The sequence below is a fragment of the Mastomys coucha genome, unplaced genomic scaffold (genome assembly GCF_008632895.1).
Source record: "Mastomys coucha isolate ucsf_1 unplaced genomic scaffold, UCSF_Mcou_1 pScaffold21, whole genome shotgun sequence".
Classification (NCBI taxonomy): Eukaryota; Metazoa; Chordata; class Mammalia; order Rodentia; family Muridae; genus Mastomys; species Mastomys coucha.
This window is the reverse complement of record NW_022196904.1, coordinates 79,081,220-79,099,295: the sequence shown is the minus strand read 5'-3', so window position 1 is coordinate 79,099,295 and position 18,076 is coordinate 79,081,220. Positions and strand designations below refer to the sequence as shown.

The 18,076-nt window shown below is 41.7% G+C and overlaps 1 protein-coding gene and 1 long non-coding RNA gene across 3 annotated transcripts in view; both read left to right on the top strand.

Moving 5' to 3' along the window:
• The window catches only part of Ccdc83 (coiled-coil domain containing 83), a 40,725-nt gene extending 38,941 nt beyond the window's left edge, over window positions 1–1,784 (top strand). For both annotated transcript variants that reach the window (XM_031387338.1, XM_031387337.1), the window contains exon 11: window positions 1,554–1,784. In XM_031387338.1, the coding sequence (XP_031243198.1) occupies window positions 1,554–1,715 (162 nt within the window). In that variant the 3' untranslated portion in view covers window positions 1,716–1,784. The remainder of the gene's footprint in view (window positions 1–1,553) is intronic.
• A 1,154-nt stretch (window positions 1,785–2,938) lies between these two features.
• On the top strand, window positions 2,939–16,523 carry LOC116100646. The gene is made up of 3 exons (XR_004122680.1): window positions 2,939–3,140; window positions 15,419–15,529; window positions 15,765–16,523. It is a non-coding gene; the product is annotated as an uncharacterized LOC116100646 (long non-coding RNA).
• Window positions 16,524–18,076: the final 1,553 nt, after the last annotated feature.

Here is an 18,076-nt window from a genome sequence, read left to right as displayed (position 1 = left end):
TGGGTCTTCCCGGGTTGCTTGGGAATGCAGCCCAAAGCGGCCCGCAGGAGACGATAGTCAACAAGTACCGTAAGGAAAAGTTGAAAAGAGCTTTGAAGAGAGAGTTCAAGAGGGTGTGAAACCGTTAAGAAAAAAAAAAAAAGACTAAAAGCTTGGGTAACAAAATGGCTCATAGGAAGCATGCTTGCTAAGTGTGTAGAAGGCTCTTGGTTTGGTTCCCAGCACTGAAAAAAAAAATTAAAGGATGGATGTTCTAGTGTTTTTGCAATTTAAATGCCCAAACACTACCACTTGCATCCTGGAATCCTGATTCCTGGCTCATCATGCTGATATCTGCTATCTGATAGACAGCGAGCACAAGCCATATCCCCCTGGGTTGATGCAAGGTATTCTTGTGAGCATTGATGGTGGAGCTATGGTGGCCATAGCACAGAACATGTAGGCATCCATCAACTTTGTGTTAGTTTGAAAACTACATTCAATGGCAAGTAGTTTGAAAGATAAGGCATTGCCTCCTCTTCTCACTCTTTTAAGTCCCCTTAATTACTGGGCATCCTGCAACAGCCAGGTACCCATTGTGCTTGGGAATTTCAAGAGAATGGGGAGCTAAAGTCTCAAATAAGGCATTACAGAAACAAATTAACAATTACCATACAAAGAGGGGCCACACAATTTATACTGTCCCTCACCTACCCTATTTATCATTGCACCCCAGCCCTCCATAGGCACAGGGAGCATTCCAGAAAGATTTGATGGTGCGCGTGTGTGTGTGTGTGTGTGTGTGTGTGTGTGTGTGTGTGTGTGTGTGTGTGGTGTTTTGAAGAAACAGAGCACATGAATTATTGCTTAGGAGGGCCTGAGAGTTTGTGGCTGACTAGAGGATTTTATAGAAAGTAACTTTCCAGTTCTTTTTATTGACTGACTGTACTTCGGCACAATGGGATAAGTTTAGGATACACTAGCCAAAGAGTATGTGAAAAGATCTAAATTCTCGGACAAGTTGCTCAAGGATTACATTATCTAATCTAAGTAGTTCTTGCAGGATCCTCCCAACTAGTTTTGAATAATACACAATGTACTGTGGCTATGTCTTGGTAAGTCAGGGACTATATACATCCTTCAACAGCAAATACAGCTTCATCATCAAAACAGCCTCTAACATCCCCACTAGCCAGTTCCCTACCCACCTCAACACCCTGTGAGACCTCCAGTTCCCTACCCACCTCAACACCCTGTGAGACCTCCAGTTCCCTACCCACCTCAATGCCCTGTAAGACTTCCAGTTCCCTACCCACCTCAATGCCCTGTAAGACCTCCAGTCTTCTCTCTTGGTCACTGAGAGATCTGTTTACCATAGCCCTCAGGGAATATAAACTTGAAAAGTATATTTTTAAAATTCTGCAGTGGATTTCCTGTTCCATGTGTGATAGATACTACAGTCACATAATCAACATGGCGATGAGCTCTATCAGGTAAATGTCAACCCACAGAAGGAGCATCTCATTTATCACACGCACTTGCCAACTATATTTCCTTTTGTCTCTTTACCACAGGAATATGTAAACTTGGGCCCACTGGCATTGAAGTTAATGAGTGTGCAGGGCAAGAAAATGCCCATTCATTTGCAAGATAAGGAAATTCCATTTGAATTTTATGAAGACGCACAGAGCCCTGAAAGTCACATCACACATAAAATGATGAAGACCTTAATTTAGGCCTCGGAGCCACATCTTTCTTTATAAATTCTTTGTGAATTAAAATGCCTGAGTTGTTCACTTTCTTCACACAGCCGTCCTTTATCAAAGCTGGTGTTTCTAATGATCATAACTACCTTTAAAATCCTGGCTTCTGGTATCAAGTTATTTGATATACCTGCCCATCGTGAGTGACAAACACACACTGCTTTCTGAACTTACATATTCAGGAGGCAATGACTTCAAATCCTTCTCATTTGAAAGTTCTTGGATTCACTCATGAACCCAATATGGAGTAGTTGTTAGAAATGTTTTTAAGAAATTTTAGGGTGTGTATATGTTATCTACTTCCCCCTCTGGGGGCTAAATGATGATCACTGTAAGGTAAACCTGCCTTACATCTTATTTATAATGTGAATTAGTTTATCTTTTGTTGAGATAAACCACCCAGACAGTAGGAACTTACAGGAGAAAGGCTTTATTTTGGCACACATTTTGAAGGTAAAGTTCCTTGGGCCAGTGAGGGGTGGGAGTTAGGGCAGGGATGGCACTAGCAGGGAGTTAGCTGGGGTTGGAGTGGGTGGCTAGGGGTTAAGGGTTCAGGGGAAGAGCAGAGGGGTAGGGTTTAGGATGGGGCTTAGGAGGAAGAGCTTAGGGAGAAGGGCTGGATGTGTGTGAACCCTGACTGCAGCAGCTGCAGCATTGAGGAAGCTGGAAGCATTGTATCTGAACTCATGGAACAGAAAATGAATGCTAAACTGACTTCATAGATTCTAAACAGCCCCGTCCCCAAGCCTTCTCTGCCCACTAACCTAATCAAGAGAATCCCTCTTATGATGCCCTGAGGCTAATGGCCTCTCCCAGGTTTCCTTAGAGGCTTGTCTCCTAAGTGATTCTAGAGCCTCTCAAGATGACAGCCCTAATCATCACTTGATAAAATAATAATAATAATAATAATAATAATAATAATAATAATAATGTATGTTCATTAATTTTTTTCAAAAAAATATTCCACTAGACTTTTGGATGGAAAAGATCATGGAGGACACAATGTAGGTGGGGGAGGCCCCCAGTTCAGGTGGCAGATACGCTGGTATCTGCTACCAGAGGATTTATAACTTAGGATAGCTTACAAATTCGGATGCTAGTTGCTGTGCCCAACGATTGTGTTACTTGTAGATTCTAAACTAACATTGTGTGCTGTTTTCCTTCACAAGGCGGCCCAACTTAGTTCAAGAAAAAGCCTGTAATCTCCACCACTCGGGTTGCTGAAGCAGGAAGACTGTAAATTCGAAGCCCCCCTTGACTACAGGAATGTGTGTATACCCAGAGGTGTGACATGAGTCATGGCACATCGATGCAGGTCATAGGACGAGTTTGCCAGAGTTGCTTCTGTCCTTCCACCGTCTGAATCTCTGCGATTTAATTCAGATCATCAAATTGATGGTAAGCACCTTTATCCAGTGAGCTTTCACATGACATTTTGGAGTATGCAGAAAAACACAAATAATTTCACAAAATATATCTACATAACTTTGCAGGGATGTGAGGTCCAATGTGAATATTCAAAAATCAACCATATTTATCTATTTACTCTATTAATTGATATTTCAAGCAAACAAAACAAATGCTAACTACCATAGCAGAAAAGTCGGATGTGGTGATGCACACAAAAAATCCGGAATTTGAGAAGTTAAGGCAAGAGGATTTAGAGAGCAAGGCCAGAAAGGTCTATGTAGTGAGTTTGAAACCAAGCTGTGCTACATTCTGAAAGGAAACAGAGGAGGACTGGATCTGTCAGGGAGGGGAATCAGGAGAAGGGGGAGTAGAGGGAGGGGGAACCTCAGTCAAGGTATAATATATGAGAGAAGAACAAATAAGTAATTAACATGAAAAATTTATCAAACTATAAACACAACTGAAGGCTGAAAACAATTCACTAATAAAAGAATTAAAGAAGGTTTGAATAAATAGAAAGGTATACTACATTACAAAATGGAATACTATCAAAGTATAAGCTGCCAATTTCATCTATGAGTACAACAGAGTCTAGGTAGATGTCTGAGTAAGATTGTTGTTGAGCAACTTCTAAAGTTCATATAAAATTTTATATGAAACGGTAATAGAACTGCCAAAAAAGTTCTAAAAATAACAATGTTTAAAAACTCAAGATGGGGCCTATCATGCCTACCCACCAAAAGACCCAACAAGCAGCTGAAATATTCAGAGGCAGATATTTGCACCCAACCAATGGCTAGAAGCTGCTGACTCCTGTGGCTGAATTAGGGAAAGGCTGGAAGAAGCCGAGGAGGGTGACCCTGTTAGGAAGACCAGCAGTCTCAACTAACCTGTACTCCCTGAGATCTCTTAGACACTGAGCCACCAACCGGGCAGCATACACCAGCTGATATGAGGCCCCCAACACATACACAGGAGAGGACTGCCGGGTCTGGACTCAGTCAGAAAAAAATGCACCTAACCCTCAAGAGACTGGAGGCCCCAGGGTGTGGGGAGGTCTCGTAGGTTGGGATGGGGGGTGAGGACACCCTCCTGGAGACAGGGCTGGGTGTGGGGAAGAGGTATGGGATATGGAACAGAGGGTGGGCAAGGAGGGGGGGGAAAGTCTGAACTGTAAAAAAAAAAAAAAGGTTAAAGAGTAAATAAAAAAAAAATAAAAAATTAAAAGGAAAAAAAATTCCACCTAACAGGAAGCCATTCCCCTCCAGAGCTACCTTAAGTCTATCTACCAAGTCCCCATGCATGGGTAGGGCCCATGTGCTTTCATTAACTCTGTGTTAACTCTGTTCTCTGGGTTACCGTTTCTCTACTTCCACATACTCCTTTGGAAGCTCTAGATATAGACACAGAGCACCATCTCCACCATAGTCAGATCCATTTTTGCTGAATCTGTTTTTCTTTTCCATGTGCATGCATTAGTTTTACACACATGGGGCAGGGAGAGAGAGAGAAAGAGAGAGAGAGAGATCATAGATCATATTTGGTATCCAGTCCACAGACTTTCTTCCAACTCTCCAAGCCTCATTAAATCTATTAAAATTCCTAATAGGCAGGTGGTAGTGGTGCATACATTTAATTCCAGCACCCAGAGTGTGAGGCTAGCCTGATCTACAGAATGAGATCAAATCCCAGCAACCACGTGGTAGCCCACAACCATCCGTAATGAGAAACAAATAAAAAAAACCTATGGGCTGGAACAAGCAAGGCCCGGAGCAAGAGGGAGAAAGGGAAGGGGATATAAAAAATAAAAAATAAAAAAACTGACAACTGGCCCTGGCCCCCAACTCAGTCCTGGCCACCTGGAGCGATTTACGCCTGACCCAGCCTAGAATTCTATACACAGAGAGTATTCTCGAAGATGGGAAGATGCAGGGTTGGCTCCTCAGGTAAGAGTGGTTACTGTTCTTACAGAAATCTCCAGGTCTGTTCCCAGCACCCACACCAGGCAACTTAAAACTGCCTTTAACTCCAGCTCCAGGGAGCTGCACCTGTGGTTCACACAAATGCAGCCTCACACGCAGGTACATAAATAAAAGCAATCTATATTTAAATTGTTGAAGATGAAATATGTTGTCAGACAGTAGATAGCTTAAGTAATTTGCGGGTGGCACATCTGTGTTGCCTGGCCCTACAGGTAGTACAGGAGTTACCTAGGCTCTTAGCAACCTCCATTCCCGGTCTTCTGGGAAGAAAACAGGTTGTACATCTTTTCCTTTAAAGAGGCAATCCTACACGTTTAACATTCCTGGTTTTCCTGGTGCTATCTGTAAGGGCAAGAACCTTTGTGCTCCCAACAACTTAGTAAAGTAAGATTAAATGAAACATTAAAAAGTACTTGGTTTGTTTGTTTGTTTGTTTGTTTGTTTGTTTTTTAAAGTTCATGACAAAAAAAAGCTCAAGCCAGTGTATTTAGTCAGGAACAGTTATTACAGTGGTGAATATAATAGTCCAACTGAAAGATGATAGTGCATATATGTATTTTAAATGTATATATTTTTATCTCCTGCATGTGTGTATGCACATGTGACTGAAGTAGCTGTGGAGGTCAAAAGGGAAGGTCAGATCCCCCTAGAGCTCGAATTATAGACAGTTGTGACTCATGCCACATGGGTGCTAGGAATGAACTTGGGTCCTCTTCAAGGGCGGCAAGTACTCTTAGCCACTGATCCATCTCTCCAGCCTCAAACCTGTCTATTTTTAAAAGTAATCTATTTAAATATATGGTCTTGACTCCTCATAAGAAGTCAGAAGATTGACATAGTAGATTCCACAGTATGAGAATGAAAAGCATGGGGCCTAGAGTGAGAAAACACAGGTCCAACTCCTTGGTGTGCCACTTGCCATGCTGTACAGGAAGGACAAATATCTGAAATCTCAATTATAGATAAAATTAAGTTCTAATGTCATTTAATAAGCAACCTGGCACTGTGCTGCACAAGGTTTGTAAGGAATACAAAATGTTTATAGTATAATTATATAATAATATATGGAAGGACATATATATAAGAACACATAAGGTTCATTGTATATTTGACTAGAATTTGTAAAATGCCTACATTACTCTACATAACCACCAGCTTTTCGAGCCAAAGGGCACCTGAAAAGAGGGTTCTCACAAGATGCTCTATTTCCAAGGATCACTTTAGAAATAGCAGGGATGCCAGGAGTGGTGGCACATACCTTTAACTCCAGCACTTGGGAAACTGAGGCTGAGGCTGTGGATCTCTGAGTTTGGGGCCAGCCTGGTCTACATAGTTCCAGGATAGCCAGGACTATGTAGAGAAACCCTGTCTCAAAACAAAACAAAACAAAAACCAGTGGAGATAAAATTGGATCTAGATGCAAAAAATATCTGTACTTTGATCCACTGATCCAAACTGTGTGGTTCTTGCCCATTGTGATTGATAAAGTGTCTTGGTTAGGGTTACTATGTCTGTGAAGAAACATCATGACCAAAAGCAAGTTGAGGGTGAAAGGTTCATCTGGCTTACTCCTCCACATTGTACTCCACCAGTGAAGGAAGTCAGGACAGGAACTCAGTCAGGGCAGTGACCTTGAGGCAGGAGCTGATGCAGAGGCCATGGAGAGGTGCCACTTACTGGCTTATTTAGCCTGTTTTCTTACAGAACCCAGGACTACCAGGCCAGGGGTGAAACCACCTATAATGGACTGGGCCCTCCCCCCTTTATCACTATTTAAGAAAATGCCTTACAGCCAGGTCTCATGGAGGCATTTTCTCCATTGAGGCTCCTTCCTTCCAGATCACTCTAGCTTGTGTCAAGTTGACATTAAACGAACCAACACACAAAATTTTTACTCATTGTAAATAAGGGTAGTAGGACCTAACATCAAACAAGGTATTTGATAATAATGGGTCAATCCATCAGGATTACTTAGTACTCCTAGATTTGTCTCTATGCATCAAGCATGGTCTCAAAATATCTAAAGTAATTAAACTTTTTAAAAAAATAGCAAATCTTGCATTTGATCATAATGAAAAAGGGGAAACAAAGAGATACATACAAATTCATCGACTTAATGGTCTTACTAAACTTCTCAATAAATGGTAGACCAAGGGAGATAGCTCACTCTATAAAATGTAAGTCTCAGTTTGATCCCCAGTACCAACCTTACAAAGGTGGGCATGCACACCTCTCTCCTGCTAATAGCCACGCCTCTCTCCAAGTTTCTGTTATGCCAGAAGTCCTGCCTCCAGAGACTGAAGATGAAGATGCTAATTGGGCCATGAGTTGCTGACGGACTGGGGTAGGGGTTTTTCTCTAACTACCAGCTTGTAACAAAGAGAGTTCAATAATGAGGGAGGACTGAAAGAAAAAAAAAAAATGTGGGCATGATGGGACATGTCTGTAATCCTAGCACTGGGATGGACAGGTGGAGTCCTGGCGCTCCCTGGACACCCAGCCTCACCAACACAGCAAGGTCATGTCTCAAAACCTAAAGTGTAAGACATCTGAGCAACAGCACTAAGGTTGACCTCTGACTGCTACATGCATCCACACACCAGTGCACCCACCCACCAACCCAAACACAAAAGTCTATAAAGTAGTAATGGGCCAACTAGATGAAAAACCCAAGGCTATAAAAGGTTGAAATGCTGTAGAATGCACACTCTCTTCATGTGTACATGGAGGGCTCAGAAGTCAAGCCAGATGCCATCCATCAAGCACATGAAACAACTTTAGTGTTTATGGGGAATGTGTTAGTTTCAACTCGTTAATTAGAAAGCACAAAAGGCCGCTGAGGAGACAGCTCTATCAGGCTCCTGTCAGCCTGCGTATGCTGGCATCCACAATAGTCTCTGGGTTTGGTGACTGTGTGTGGGATGGATCTCCAGGTGGGGCAGTCTCTGGATGGCCTTTCCTTCAGTCTCTGCTCCACACTTTGTCTCTGTATCTCCTCCTATGGGTATTGTTTTTTGTTCCCCCTTCTAAGGACTGAAGTATCCATACTTTGGGTCTTTCTTCTTCTTGAACTTCATTTGGTCTGTGAATTGTATCTTGGGTATTCCTAGCTTCAGGAAAGGGGATAACATTTGAAATGTAAATAAAGAAAATATCTAATAAAAAATAAAATTAAAAGAAAAAGCCCAAAAAGGTAGAAAAAAAATCAGCAATCTAGGTTTTTACCTTTTGAAGATTAGGAGAGGAGGATCCCAAAATATAAAGTAGAAAAAAAATAAAACACAAAAACCTATTAAAAACAAACTCCAGGAAGCCAAAGTTGGTTCTTTGAAGGACCAAGAAAGAAAATGCATAAAAATGAAATATGATTATGGATATTATATATCTATATTAAAAACCTAAAAAAAACACCTTCCCAATAAATCTGACAATATTGATAAAATGAAAACATTTCTTAAATATCTTGAAAAATCAGGAAAAAAACCAAAGATTCTGAAAAAGTCTGTTAGAGATATCAAGTCTGACTTGAAAGTTTTGCACACACAAAAAAATTCAAACCCAATAACTTCACTGGGAACTCTTTTGATCATTTTGGAAAGGAATTACACCAACCATGCACAAACTCACCAGGGAAAAGGAGACTCTTGATCACTCTCCAAGGTCAATATTGTCACAACACAAGTATCAGCATTCCCTTACAAGGAAAAAAATCCGTAAGCCAGCATGTCTCCTGGATGGAGTAGGAGGCGTGGTTACCTTTGCAGTGGGTGATACCTGGAATGTGGTATGAACTTTCTGTAGATCTTAAACTAAGTGGTGGTTATCATGGCTGTGTGAACTTTTTATTTATTTATTTTTATTTTTTATTTTTTTGTTCTTTCGAGACAGGGTTTTTCTGTGTAGCCCTGGCCATCCTGGAACTCACTCTGTAGACCAGGCTGGCCTCGAACTCAGAAATCCACCTGCCTCTGCTTCCCAAGTGCTGGGATTAAAGGCGTGCACCACCACTGCCCAGCTGTGTGTGAACTTTATTAAACTCATTTACTCATCATATAGGATAAGGTAGGTTAAGAACATGCATATATTTTACACTTCAAAACACTGTGGAAACACTGTCCCTCGATCCCCATATTCTAACCCATTCCCTAAGGAGACAACATGGGAAGGTCTGGCTTATGTCCAGTGATTGGAAACATAGCAAAAATGTGTCCTGACAGGAAAATCAATAAATATTTGCCTTAACTTAACACTGTTTCTGTCACACACACTAGGAAAGTTCAGAGCAAGTAATTTACCATGCCAAGCAAGGATCTGGCTCATTGTTCTGGATTTAACTTCACAATGTATACTTTAATCGAAGAAAATAGACAATGAAGTGCTTTCAAAATGTCAGAGTGAGACGTATCATGTGGATCTAGCTCAGTGGAGAGAGCTTGCTTAGCATGCACGGGGGAGAGTTCAATACCCAACACTGCCCAAAAGCATCGTTTGGAATCTGCCTTTGCCTTCTGGTGATAGCCTTTCCTGTGTTCAATTTTAGAACAGGAGAGCTTCTAAAACAAAACTATGGGGGTGTTTTCTCTCTCTCTCTCTTTTTTAATCAGTGATAGTTTTGCTTAGATGGCTACATTACACAGATCAGTAAAATCACTGGGTCACTGAACTCATAGTCCCTCATCCAATTCCTTGTTCCTTTATGGTACAAACCTTCCAGTCTGACCCTGTGTGTGAGGGTTAACAGATGGGAAGATCATCTCGTGGCCCAATTAGAGGTTGAGCCACCTTAGGTATTGCCTGCTGCAATAGAAAGCGTCCTAACAATGGCAGACAGCAGGAGGAGCTCACAGGACAAGCTATTAAGTGGGTGAGTGCCCACTTAATACTTGTGTTTAAGCTGAATTATTCTAGTTTCACAATTAGCGATACACTTGGGAAAGGATTTCAATCCATATGAATCTAACCAACGGCTTTGATGTACATTTCAGTTCTCAGAATCACGTATGTTTGCATTTTGTCACTCCAGATTTGGGGGATAAAGACCATGAATGTGGCAAGTTTAGCCTCAGGCTCAGAACTTGCTTCTGTTGGCCCAGAAGTTATAAAGATTTGAAGAAATAAAGACAGACAGAGTTTTAAAAACTGTTGAAACTAGCTAAAATTTGGACTCTGGGGCAGCTACAGGACCTTTTTAAACCCTAGTTTGCTGTACTTCACAGACCAGCTTTATGTCACAGCTGAAATAACTGGCCTTTTTACAATAATTTTATGTTCTTGAAACCAAGCCAAAAATGTTTGCCTTCTTCTGGTAAAACAGAGCAGTATCTTGCCCTAGCTACTGGAAGGGGAGGCACAAGCCAGCCTCTAGTGATGATGGGGCTGCTGCACCCATTGCTATGGAGGAATAGTGTGAGTCAATCATCAGGCACCACTGGTGTGAGGGGCCAGCCTGCCCTGGTGGACCCGAGGCTATACTCTGGACCTGCTCCTGTTTATCAGCCCAAGTAGCAAGACTGGTTCCTAAATGTTAATGAGTGCAAGAGATGGATGCATAGAGCCTTCTGTTTCCTTTGTCCTCTGTAGTCAGACACTGGGGCAATTCAGGGCCCAGGGAAGCCAGCTAGGGTATTTTTGAAGACATAAAGGCTTGCTTGTTAACATCTGCATGGTCCTAGTGAGTTTCACTAGACCTCAACACAACAGTTCTCTGTATTTTTCTTGGAATAAACAGGTATTTGCATTAATGGCAAGAAAGGGTGCCCTCGAGCAATGGAAGCTTTCTAAATATTAGTGACTTTAACTAGATTAAGCCTTTGTAGTTCTCATTCCTATGACTCAACTCCAACTCCCCAAAAGCCTTTTTTTTTTTTTTTTTTTTTTTTTATGACTATGACTTTTTTGTTTGGTTGGTTGTTTGGTTGGTTGGTTGGTTTTTTGGTTTTTTGAGACAGGTTTTCTCCATGTAGCCCTGGCTGTCCTGAAACTCACCCTGTAGACTAGGCTGGCCTACTCTGTGGACTGCCTGCCTCTGCCTCCCAAGTGCTGGGATTAAAGGTGTGAGCCAACACTGCCCGGCTTACTGTGACTTTTTAAATTAGTAAGTTTTAGGTTACTATGTTATATAACATGAAAAAGATGCTTTTAAAAAAGTCAAGATTCAAAAACAAACAAACAAACAAAACCAACCCACTTTGAATAGAAATGTTTTCAGATATCCTGAGTAGCCAGCAAGTTTTACAGTAAGTGCAAATTCAGACATCTGCATAGACTCTTGGAATCAAGCTTCATCAGCATTGCTCTCAATCCTGGAGTCAACTTGCTGACCTTGTCTTGGAGGGTTACTGCTGTCTTTTTGTATAGTCTCAGCTACAAAAATGTGCTAGCCTTTGCAACATTTCCCTCCCAACAGGAAAGGAAAGGAACAGTGCTAGATCCCTCTCTGTAAGACTGCTTCTACCTCAAGACTCCAAAGTGAGGAGGGCCATTGACACAAGACATATTTGAGGTTCTAGAGGAAGTTGAGCATTAACTCGGTATCTATGATACTCTGTGAAGGTTAAACTTTTACACCAGAAGTTTTCTCTTAGTCACTTTTTAAAAAGTGTTCTTTAACTGTGGTGCTGTTTATGTAAAAATGTCAAAGTGGAATAGAGCTAGATCTAATATGGTTTTAAAAAAAGATGCACACTTTTTTAAATTCATTATTTATTTGTACTTTATATACATTGGTGTTTTGCCTGCATATGTGTCTGTGTGAAAGTGTCAGAACTTCTGGAATAGGAATTAGACAGCCACGTAGGTGCTGGGAATTGAACACAGACCCTTTAAAAGAGCAGCTAGTGCTCTTAATCACTGACTGACCCATCTCTACAGCCCCCGAGATACACATTTTAACACAGTATATAATATTCACCTGGCTTAGTACTGTATGTTTGTTGTGGTGGTTTGAAAAGGTATGGTCCCCACATGTTGCTTGGCCACAGAGGGTGGCACTATTAGGAGGTGTGGCCTTGTGGAGGAAGTGCATCACTGTGTAGGTGTGCTTTGAGGTCTCTTAGTCTCAAGTTCTGCCCAGTGTGGAATCAGTCTCCTCCTGGCTGCCTTTGGATCAAGACGTAGAACTCTCAGCTCCTCCAAGACCATGTCTACTGAGTGCTATCATGCTTCCCACTATAATGGACTAAACCTTTGAAACTGTAAGCCAGCCCTAATTAAATGTTTTCTGTTGGCTTGGTCATGGTTTCTCTTCACAGCAATGAAAACACTAATTTTCTCATTTAAAAACTTCTATATTTTTTCACTAAAATATTTCAATTCTAACACTATATTTATAAAATGGAAGCTATACTATGGGATATGGTTTTAAAGACATCAGAAAAGAACTTCGTAAAATGGACAATTTGATTAAGCTGCATGACGGAATAGTAGGGCCTAATTTGTATTTGAGTCTATTCTATGCCTTGTTCTATAAGAATCTGTTCATTTAGCTGGTTTAGCTGGGGAAAGCAGAGCAAAGGAAGGTGAGGCAGATACAGATACACACACACCTTAAGGACCATGCAACAAAACATACTGAACAATGTACACAGAACAATCTTGTGGGAGCAAAGCTACAGAGTGCCAGTCAAGTGTCACATGTGAAAGTGAATCTATTGTTTGATTCATCATTGTTGTTTTCTGTTGAAGAAATAAGTCCAAATATAGAGGCTAAAATGTTATCCAGAAAAACAGGTTTCACAACAAAATGTATCTTTAAGACATTAGAGCCTCATTTATTGTTAGAGAGAAAATGGGGCTTGGGGGTTAAACTACACATTAGAAAGTATTCTCTTTGACCAAGTACCTTTGGGCATCTCACACTGCCATTTTAAGTATATTGCATGTGTGGACCTGGCTGTTTTCAAGTGTTTTGTTTGTTGGTTTCCAGTACTGGCTATGGAACCCAGGACCTTGGCATGCTTGGAAAGATCTCTACCACTGGGCTTTATCCCTAGCCAAAAATAAATGTTGTTTTGAAGCTCACTAAAATATAATATTAGGATTGGAGCTAAATGGTTAGAGCCCATGCCTATCAAGTACAAGTCCCAGCACTGAAGAAACAAACAAACAAAAAAGCAGAACAAAACCAACCAACCAAACAAACAAAAAATCCCAGCTGCCTCAGAACCCCAAGGACTCAGCTTTGACAAGAGCATGTGCAATCAGAAGGTTTAGTGTTCTGCTTTGGAAGCGGCTCACAGGACTATTGTTAATGGTGCAAAAGAGCTGAGTGGACACGCTGAGGTCTGAACTTTAAGGTTGAAGAAATGCTGACAGCAGCAAATACTTAAGTATGTGTAGGCAGGCCCTTTGCCCTTATCTCCTGTATTTCAGAACCCTGAGGTAGGGACTAGAACTGAAACAGGCTCTGGGCAAGTTTAGCCACTTTCTGAAGTTACCATGCTAGTTAGAAAAACTAGGCAGTTTTCTTTCAAATGGCTCTAGACCCCATGCTGTACAGAATCCCTGTAGGAATAAGCTAGGTATGGAAGCTTTATAATCTGCCAGGCTATAATAAATGCTTTTACTTATTAACGCAGTCAATACAACACTCCTATGAGGAAGGCACTATTGTGCCTAACTTACAGATTAAGAAACTGAGGTCCAAGGACCATGGAGTCCACCACTATTGTTATATTTCACTGGCTCATCAAGAAATGAGTTCTCTTAGGAGAGACTCTGAAATAAAAAGGACTGTTCTCCATGAGACAGAGATCTCTTCACTCTGCCCTGTATGTGCATCTTCCAGATTTTATTTGTCCTCTTCTCATTTGCTGCATCTTCTCCCCAGGCAAAACTAAGCATCCATCCCATCTCTCCCAAAGGTTTTGTAATTTCTTGCCTTTGGACTAGCTCTAAACCCTAGGTTTGTTTATTCTTTCACTAGTACAATGGTCTTTTAACTGGCCATTTAACTTATATATTTCTTTTCTCTCCTACTAGAGCATCCAATCCTTTTAACAAAAGTTCATAGTAATTTCCAGCATTTCTAGTATTTTTTTTTTTCCACCTCATGAAGAAATCCAAGTCTCTGCATGCTTAAGTCCTGGTCCATTCAGATCTCAGCATCCACTGAGCTCCTGCTCAGCTGGTAGCAGCACCCCTTCGCTGAGTGACTTCTCAAACACTCATCACTGTGGTACATTTCCAACTTTGCCACGGACTGGGGTTTCTTACAGGGTCCCTTGTTCCGCAGGACGATGGGTTCTGGCCAGGTGTGCACGGGAAGCGGCTTTGACAAACAGACTAGACACAAGTGGTGTAAGGTCTGAGTGTATTTCTCAAAAATGATATGAGGCTTTTACAATCATTGCAAAAGAGAAATGAAAAAATCTGGCAGCTCAGTAGTCGAGGTACATCTGAGGCCACCTAAAACACACTAGGTCTAAAACAGCAGCCATCTCCTCTGGACTGGTGCAGCACCCCAGGGCTCTGAGTATGTTCGGGCTACATGGTCCTGGCCAGAGTCCCAGGAGGCTGCGGGTGCGCCAGCCAGGAGAATAGAGGCTTGAATCTCGAGTCCTCAATGCTGAATCTTCAATGTTGAATGCTCGAATCTTGAATGTTCAATCTCTTGAATCTCGACTGGTGCTGCATGCCCCCCGCCCCCCGGGCCCAAGTGCTCTGGGCCGGGGGCCTGCTAGTCTACCTAAATTCTAGTTCTAGTCCGAGTGCTAGCGAGTCCGAATGCTGAATGCAGACTGCCTGATGCTCTATGCTGTCTTTCTGTTAAGCTTTAATGCCCTACCCACAATGCTGGAGGCAATTAGTTAGAATGCCTCTCCCCTGGTTCTCCTTCAGTCTTGACAGCTCATTCTTGGCTTCTGTATACTCCCCCCACCCCCAACTGCAGTGCTTTAATGAGACTCGTCCTTGGTTTAGCTATTCCTTATACTGACACTGAAGTGTTCCTTTGATAATCTCAGCCACCATGAATATTATTTTGCACTCTTTCCCATAGTTTGGACTTTAGACTTGCAAAACAAAGCAAAAAATATTTTTTATCAATTTTTATCAATTTCTGATCTTTTTTTACTGCCTCTTACAATAAGTGGAGATGATAGAATTCCCTCCCAGGAACAGTAAAGTATAACAGGCGAAACAAAGAAATACAATGAAACAGATACTCCCAGAACTATATCAAAGGATAGAAAATGGGTTATCCTGAATAGAAGATCCAAGAATTGAGATGAGAAAGGTTACAATTGCAGAAAAGATCAAACATTTGATAAGCAATATCCCACACAGATACACTGGAGTCCAACAGGGAAGTCACAGGATCTACAAGATAGACCTAACCAAATACCCACGTCTACCACAGGGCAAGTCATCCCCTCCTTTCCAGGAAGCTACTTTTAGGTAAGAAATTATCAATCAAGAATACTTTGTTATCTGATTTTCATTTTTGTTCTTTGTGGGTTGTTTCTTGTTTTCTTTCTTTCTTCTTTTTTTTTAAGTGAGAGAGAACAAAGTTGGGTGCCTAAGGGAAATGGGAAAGATATGGGAGGAGTTGAGGGAGGAGAAAAACATAATCAAAATATATTGTATGAAAAAGCTAAAAACATTTTAAATTATGTGTGTCTGTCTATTACAGGTATGTATATATGAATGTAGGAGCTCACAGAGGATAGAAGAGGGCATCCATCAGATTCCCCTGGAAATTTAGTGAGTTATGAAATTCCAACAAGGGTGCTAGGAATCAAACTGACTCCTGACTCCACTCTTCTGCAGAGCAGAATGTGCTTGTAACTGCTGGCCCATCTCTCCAGCATCTTGAAACAAGTATTCTAACCTCGCAATTAAAAAAAGAAAAAGTCTGAGGCAAATACCCAAAATATACAAAGAACCCAAAAAAATTAGTTAGCAAGAAAACAACCCAATTACAAAATGGGGTACAAATCTCAACAGTGTATTCTCAAAAGTAGAAACTCAAATGGCTGAGAGACACTTAAAGAAATGTTCAACATCCTTAGCCATCAAGAAAATGCAAAACAAAACTTAGAGAGTTCATCTTACACCTGCCAGAATGGCTAAGAACAATAAAAGTGACAGCTCATGCTGGCAAGGATACAGAGTAAGGGGAACACTCATCCATTGTTGTTGGGAGTGCACACTTGTGGTCAGTGTGGTGGGAATCAGTGTGGTGGCTCTTCGGGAAGATGGAAATTGACCTCAAGATTCAGCTATACCAGTATTGCATATACACTCAAAAGGACACTTCATCCTACCACAGAGACACTTGTTCGATCGTGTTGTTCATTGCAGCTCTATTTCTAATAGCCAGAAATTGGCAACAACCTAGATGCCCCTCAACAGAAGAATGGATACTGTGATGGTTTGTGTATGCTTGGCTCAGGGAGTGGCACCATTAACATGTGTGGCCCTGTTGGAGTAGGTGTGTCACTGTAGCTGCGGGCTTAAGACCCTCATCCTAGCTGCTTAGTCTTCCACTGGCAGCCTTCAGATGTAGAACTCTCAGCTCTGTCTGCACCATGCCTGCCTTGATACTGTCATGTTCACACCTTGATGATGATGGATTGAACTGCTGAACCTATAAGCCAGTGCCAACTAGATGCTGTCCTTTATAAGCTCCAATTAAATACTGTCCTTTATAAAACTTGCCTTGGTCATGGTGTCTGTTCACAGCAGTTAAAAACCCTAAGACAATAAAATAGTTATGGGTGGATGAGGGATGGAACAGGAAGGTCAAGTGGAGAGGGGGAGGAAAAAAGTGTGACAAGGGAGGGAATACAGAGGGCCGCTAAAATTAAGGGCCATTTGAGGGATAGTATGGAAACCTGATACAGAAGCTTACCAAAATATATACACATATAAAGGCGGTCTAAATGAAATCACCAAATAATGGGGGAGACAAAGCCTCAACTGGCCATCTTTCGACCACTAATGAAGCTTTCAGTACTGGAGTTGGGTTACATTTAATTGAGTTGTTGGCCAAAGGGGTCCCAAGGGAACAACAACCCAGGCTGTTGCCCAGATTACAGGTTGCTTTCCACAACTGATGGCAAGGCTCCACTGCTGAAGACTACACCTATACAACTCACTGAACATGGAGAAGTCGAGCTGGTGCCTACATTGAGCCTTCACCCCATATTTAAGGTCTTTGGTACCAGAAGGTACTCTGAACATTATAAAAGGAGAAGTGTAAACACCAAGCCAGCCACAAAACCTTTGTCATCAATGGTGTCCTGCATGCAAGCTATGCTAGGGCAATAGTGACACAAAGCTTGTGGGAGTAACCAATCAGTATCTGATTTGACCAAACCCATTCCATGAGATGGAACCCATACCCAACACTCCTTGTGTGGTCAAAAACCTGAGCCTAGATAGGCATTCTGCTATACTCATAGATTAGTTCCTTGGTCAGCCATAATCAGAGAAGCTTCCTTCTGCAGCAGAAGGGAACAAATACAGAGAGACCCATAACTAGACATTATGTAGAGTGAAGCCTTGGAACACTCAGCTCCAATAGGGATGTCTCCAGCAAATACCTCCCCTCAGAGCTCAAGGATCCCTGAGCAAAAGAGGAGGCAGAAATGACAGAAGGGATGGATGGAGGACACCTACAAAAAGGTGTTCTCAACATTATCAAAGCTCATATGAACTTGGATTGAGGCAGCATGCGCAGGGACTGAACACAGGTCTGCACAAGATGAGGTCCCAGAGCTGAAAGACTCAGACACACGTCCCCATCCCTAACCTGTAAGCTATCTCCAATTGATAACCACTTGTAAATGAAAATTTCCTCCTAGGGAGTCTCACTGGGGAAACTGCTCTTAAGGGTAGGCTTCATACCCTGCAGTAGATGGCCAACAGAAAACACACTCAATAGCATCTTTGGAAGTTCCTAGTCTCACAATGTTAGGACAGGGATTTTTCTTTTAAAAA